The 7034-nt window shown below is 36.2% G+C and overlaps 1 protein-coding gene across 3 annotated transcripts in view; it reads left to right on the plus strand.

The window, feature by feature from the left end:
* LOC125026320 (far upstream element-binding protein 2-like) overlaps window positions 1-5118 on the plus strand; it is a gene marked incomplete at its 5' end in the record, with an annotated part of 64499 nt that extends 59381 nt beyond the window's left edge. For all 3 annotated transcript variants that reach the window (XM_047614677.1, XM_047614678.1, XM_047614679.1), the window contains 1 exon segment: window positions 4855-5118. In XM_047614677.1, the coding sequence (XP_047470633.1) occupies window positions 4855-5103 (249 nt within the window).
* Window positions 5119-7034: the final 1916 nt, after the last annotated feature.

Below are 7034 nucleotides of genomic sequence, written 5' to 3' on the forward strand. Positions count from 1 at the left end.
CATGTGCCTGGCTTGCAGGCCCAGCTCTCAGAAACACTCATGTGCAGTGTTGAGACTCTTTGCCTCTCCTTGGTGATCTCCTTATCTGCATAAGCATGAATAGGTCCTAAGCATGGAAATATTGCCCTCATTCATGCTGGTGTTCTTCCAGCTATTGCATGTGGCCGTTACTTACTAGCCTCATCTACCAATGGAAATGACATAAAAGCCCCTTCCTAAATACCCACTAAGTCTAATCTTCCTCCAAGAGCTTTGTGAACTCATTCCTTGACAGCATGTTCCCAACACTCAGTACTCGGACAATTTTTTGTGACATGATGGCCACAGGATCGAATGGGTTAATAGCTTTAGGAATAAATAAAAAAAAAAAATAAAGGAAAAGGGAAGTCAGGTTAGGTTATGTTGGACTACTATTTGGCTCTTTGGTGGTTGAACAATTGTGGAGCAGTCTATGTTCAACCAAAATGCACAAAAGAAAACCATAGTCATTTATTTTTGTTTATACATATATACATATATACATATAGACACACAGACACACATACATATATACATATATACATATATACACATACACATATCTATACACACAGATATATGCAGATATACATATATACACATACACATATCTATACACACAGATATATGCAGATATACATTATACATTCATATGGGTTCATTATATATACACACATATGTATACATCACATATACATATATATATATATATATATATATATATATATATACTTTATATATAATGTATAAATACTTAAATATACACATACATATACATATATAAACACACACACACACACACACACACACACACACACACACACACACACACACACACACACACACACACACACACACACACACACACACACACACACACACACACAGGCATACACATACACATACACACACATTTGTATATACATTATATATACACATGTGTGTATATATATACATATACATATATGTATATTCACATATATTATTTATGTGTATATATGTATGCATGTGTATATATACATGTATGTATATATATTTGAGTATTTATGTAATCTGTATATATTGTTATATGTATACATATATGTAATATGTATATACATGTATGTAATATATGTATATACATGTATGTACATGTATGTAATATATGTATATACATGTATGTAATATATGTATATACATGTATGTAATATATGTATATACATGTATGTAATATATGTAATATATGTATATACATGTATGTAGTATAAATAGCTGTAAAAAGCTGACACATATGTAATGTATGTATATACATGTATGTAATATATGTAATGTATGTATATACATGTATGTAATATATGTAATGTATGTATATACATGTATGTAATATATGTAATGTATGTATATACATGTATGTAATATATGTAATGTATGTATATACATGTATGTAATATATGTAATGTATGTATATACATGTATGTAATATATGTAATGTATGTATATACATGTATGTAATATATGTAATGTATGTATATACATGTATGTAATATATGTAATGTATGTATATACATGTATGTAATATATGTAATGTATGTATATACATGTATGTAATATATGTAATGTATGTATATACATGTATGTAATATATGTAATGTATGTATATACATGTATGTAATATATGTAATGTATGTATATACATGTATGTAATATATGTAATGTATGTATATACATGTATGTACATGTATGTAATATATGTATATACATGTATGTACATGTATGTAATATATGTATATACATGTATGTACATGTATGTAATATATGTATATACATGTATGTAATATATGTATATACATGTATGTACATGTATGTAATATATGTATATACATGTATGTACATGTATGTAATATATGTATATACATGTATGTACATGTATGTAATATATGTATATACATGTATGTACATGTATGTAATATATGTAATATATGTCTATACATGTATGTAATATATGTATATACATGAATGTAGTATGTATATATAATATTTATATATATGTAATATGTATATATATATAGATGTACATGAATATATTTTATATATGTACACATACAAATATATACATATGTATGTGTATATGTATCTCTCTCTATCTCACATATAATATATATATATATATATATATATATATATATATATATATATATGTAATTATATATATTATATATTAGTGTGCGTGCGGGCATGTGTGGATGCACACGCATGAGACCTTCAGTTGATTTTGTTTCATACACAATAGATGAAAACAATTCTTCTGTATGAATACTTTCAAATTTTAACATTCTGCTAATGATGAAGTTATTGCCAGGACACAGCCAATTGGACAATTTTTTTGGTCAAATGATGGCATATTCCAAGACTACCTTTAGTACAGTATCTTTAATTAATTATTGTTTATTTATTTTTATCCTTTTTATTTATTATGTATTTTATTTTTGTTTTTGAAAGGTATATAGTCTGCAGTTCCTCTAGGACAAAGCACTAAATTTCCATTACTTCTCATCATGATGCATTGGAATACTGTAAATTTTTAAGTATATTTTTTCATTCTGATGGAGGCTTAAGATATTTTGTGTGTGTGTGTGTGTGTGTGTATATGTGTGCTTGCTTGCTTGCTTGCTTGCTTGCTTGTGTGTGTGTGTGGGGGGGGGGGGGGGGCATGTGGATGTATGTTTGGGCATTTGTATGCAGTATACTTCACACTAGCATGCACCCACCCCATACACATGCCCACACACAGATACAAACATATTCACACTGACTGACACAGGAATAGGCACATAGAAACGTGCTAACATTTAGACAAATATGTTGCACACACCGACACGCTCACACTCCCTCTACCTAGAAAATTGTGACCATACACAATTCCGGAGACAGGGACTGCCCCAACAGCCGCCGTGCTGGTAAAGAGGCTATGCGAAATGCTTACACCATGGCGGCAGGAGCGCCTGCTGGCAATCCCGCCGCCACGGTAAGCACCAAGTGTCAGACAACTCAATGAGACAGCTGTAAAAAGCTGACACAGGCCGGGCCATATTTAGAAGGCCCGGGCGAAGCTAGAACTTCGAAAACCTTAAAGAAGAACACTCACTCACACACACTCACTCACACTCACTCACACTCACTCACACTCACTCACTCACTCACACTCACTCACTCACTCACTCACTCGCTCACTCACTCGCTCACACACGCTCACACTCACTCACACTCACTCACTCGCTCACTCACTCGCTCACACACGCTCACACTCACTCACACTCACTCACTCGCTCACACACGCTCACACTCACTCACTCACTCACACTCGCTCACACTCTCACTCACACTCGCTCACACTCTCACTCACACTCGCTCACACTCTCACTCACACTCACTCACACACGCTCACACTCACTCACACTCACTCACACACGCTCACTCACACACGCTCACACTCTCACTCACACTCACTCACACACGCTCACACTCACTCACACACGCTCACACTCACTCACACACGCTCACACTCACTCACACACGCTCACACTCACTCACACACGCTCACACTCACTCACACACGCTCACACTCACTCACACACGCTCACACTCACTCACACACGCTCACACTCACTCACACACGCTCACACTCACTCACACACGCTCACACTCACTCACACACGCTCACACTCACTCACACACGCTCACACTCACTCACACACGCTCACACTCACTCACACACGCTCACACTCACTTACACACGCTCACACTCACTCACACACGCTCACACTCACTCACACACGCTCACACTCACTCACACACGCTCACACTCACACGCTCACACTCACTCACACACGCTCACACTCACTCACACACGCTCACCACACGCTCACACTCACTCACACACGCTCACACTCACTCACACACGCTCACACTCACTCACACGCTCACACTCACTCACACACGCTCACACTCACTCACACACGCTCACACTCACTCACACACGCTCACACTCACTCACACACGCTCACACTCACTCACACACGCTCACACTCACTCACACACGCTCACACACACTCACTCACACACGCACACACTCACTCGCTACACTCACACACACACACTCACTCTCACACTCACACTCACACTCACACTCACACTCACTCACTCACTCACTCTCACTCACACTCACTCACTCACACTCTCACTTACACGGGCATGTACGTGTGGAGTAACACTCACTTTACTTCATATTTTATTAATGTGTGCACATACTGGTATTTATCTAAGCAAAATTAATGCTATCTGTGTATTTGGTTCTTGAGTATTTCATATTCAGTGGTGTCTTGTTTAGTTCAGAACGTCTGTTTAATATGGAGGTCCACTCAGTGCAACGGTAAGAATAGTTGATCCTTCAGTGTTTTAGTCAGAAAATTGTGGTTCTTAAGAAGAGATATCTTGTAAGCATCATTCAGGGAATTACTCTTAAAGCTAAATAAGCATCGTAAATTTATGATATTTGGTCTAAGTACTTGTATGAAAATTCTCGTTTCTAAGTTTATTTGATTGTAATTATTATCATTGTCACAGTTATTGTTATTAAGCAATTTTGTTTATGTATGGGCTTAAGTAACCACATTAAGTTGTCTATTAAGTTGTCTTCAGAAAGAATTGGTGAAATATGAACTTTTCACTTAGTATATGATAAAGTTAGTATCATTCCCCATAAGCCAAGAGGTGGCTTGGGAGTGATTGGTAGCATTGTGGCATGTTAAGGTAGGTTGGCTGTGTTGGTAACTGACCCTGAGTGGTTTGTTGGGCCAGGGAGGATTGGGTGGGGCAACGGCAGTCCCCTGTGCCCCACCTCAGCTTGGAGGAGCTCCTGCAGCACCAGCATCAGCACCAGCAGTACCTGTCACCGGTCAAGTTCCTGCTCAGCAGACAGGTGCCGGCATGACAGACTACTCCCAACAGTGGATAGAGTACTACCGCTCACAGGGTATGCTCGCTGAGGCGGATAAAATTGAGCAGCAATTGAAGGCTGCTAAGGTTAGTAATGGGGCACATACTTGAAGACAAACTGGCCTGCATCATATTTATGTCAGTGTTCTTTTTACAGGTTAGCATTTACTATGTGTCTTGCTTACTGGCATTCTAATAATAATCTTTTGATTCCAGAAGTGGCCATGTATGGCCAACTCTGCTGAGATCTAAGGATTCAGTCAACATAATGAAAAAATTAAATTTGATAATGTAACACCATGATATAGAATCCCTGTTTAATCATAACATTTTATTCCTACTTTCTTTAGGTGGTGCATTTTGAACTTCGTTATTATTACTTAGCTCCCTGGCTCTTCTTGGATTTTGGCACTTTGGTGTCTGCATGTATGTGTGTGTGTGGAGGCTAAACGGGAGAAGAGTAGGGAGCCTTGATTTCCTCATTATTAGTAACAAGATGACTTTGGAGATTGGGAAACTTGTGCTACTTAAGGCAGTACAGTTATTTTTATCATTACATTTATCATCTCATCAGCATGGGAATCATTGTCACTTGTACTGTTTGTACAACTACTGATTATTATTGATTAGTGCATCCATGTTTAAGATGTTTTACTGTTATTATGATTATTAATATTTTTATTTTTAATTATTTTGATATGTTCTGATATACATGTTATTGTTATTACTCCTATTATGATACAAGTACAATTATCATTACTCAGAATATTAACATTGTGTGTTATTGTTATAATCATTGTTAATTTGTTATATGATATTGCTGCAATAGCCATTTTCTCTTCTTTCTCCATGTTTGAAATTTAATTATGTTGATTTTTTCATTATTACCTGTAGCTTTCATATATTGTCTCCTTTGATTATGTATCAGAAGTATTTGTATCCCATTAAAATTTATGCAAATGTCAGTCAAAAACAAAAACATAAAAACTTTCTGTGGCTTAAGATATAGACACACAAAAAAAGAATTGTCATGGGAAAGCAGGACATCAGATAACCTACTTCCTGCCTTCTAAAAGATTTACAGTTAGTAGTGAATGTATTATTAGGGAAGGTTCATTTGGATAGGTACTACTGGATATGTAGGCCCTTGGATGCTAAACTGCTATTTCATTATCTGTATTAGGAATAGCAATATAAATCCAATTATAGTTAATCTAGATTTTTTGCCTATTTGATAAGAAAATACGTATACTTATCAACTGAGAGGATATTGAACACTTTCAGACCCTTTACTGAAGATAGTAATTATAGTGATATTGAGGTCTTTATAAACATGAATACAGATAAATAAACACTGGAAGGTGTCCTTTGAATACTTGCTATGCTATGGTCAGCTGGCACTCTCCTCTTTCAAGGCTAGGAAGCTGATAACATTTTATTCTGAGTGTGTGTAGCTATCCATTTCTTCACACTAATGATATTCACAGTTTATGATTAAACCTACTATTCATTTGAGGATGGCCAAAATTGTTAAAGGATTCTGAGGCATATATACACATTTCTCATAAAAGTTGAGATATTGAATAACTATCACAAGCTATCAAAATCATGATCCCACTCATGCTGGGAGATGCCAGATGACATCTACCTCATCATGGTAGTTCACCTCGTCACACAGAATGATGTCTTCACATTCTGTGCAATTGAGCCTGCTCTTAGTTATGCAGACTAAACAGCTGTATGCTTATTTACTTATGGCTGTGTATATATTGAGGAGAAATAGCCTCTCAACAGTAGGCTTGTAGCCTCACGTTAACATAATTGTCTAAAATATTCTTTATACTTAAGCCAAGAACATAGAGAAATGGGTAATTTTATGTTTTGTAGGCTTCAGATTTTTCCCCTCAAGCAGCTAAGTCCAAATGCTCCCTGACGCATTTTTCAGTATGGCACTTGAATCTCCCGTTGTCGTCATTAGTTCACTGTACTGCAGGAGACACTGCCTAAACAACAGTAGTTGAGACCGAACATACAGCACAATA

This window comes from Penaeus chinensis, chromosome 6 (assembly GCF_019202785.1).
Source record: "Penaeus chinensis breed Huanghai No. 1 chromosome 6, ASM1920278v2, whole genome shotgun sequence".
Classification (NCBI taxonomy): Eukaryota; Metazoa; Arthropoda; class Malacostraca; order Decapoda; family Penaeidae; genus Penaeus; species Penaeus chinensis.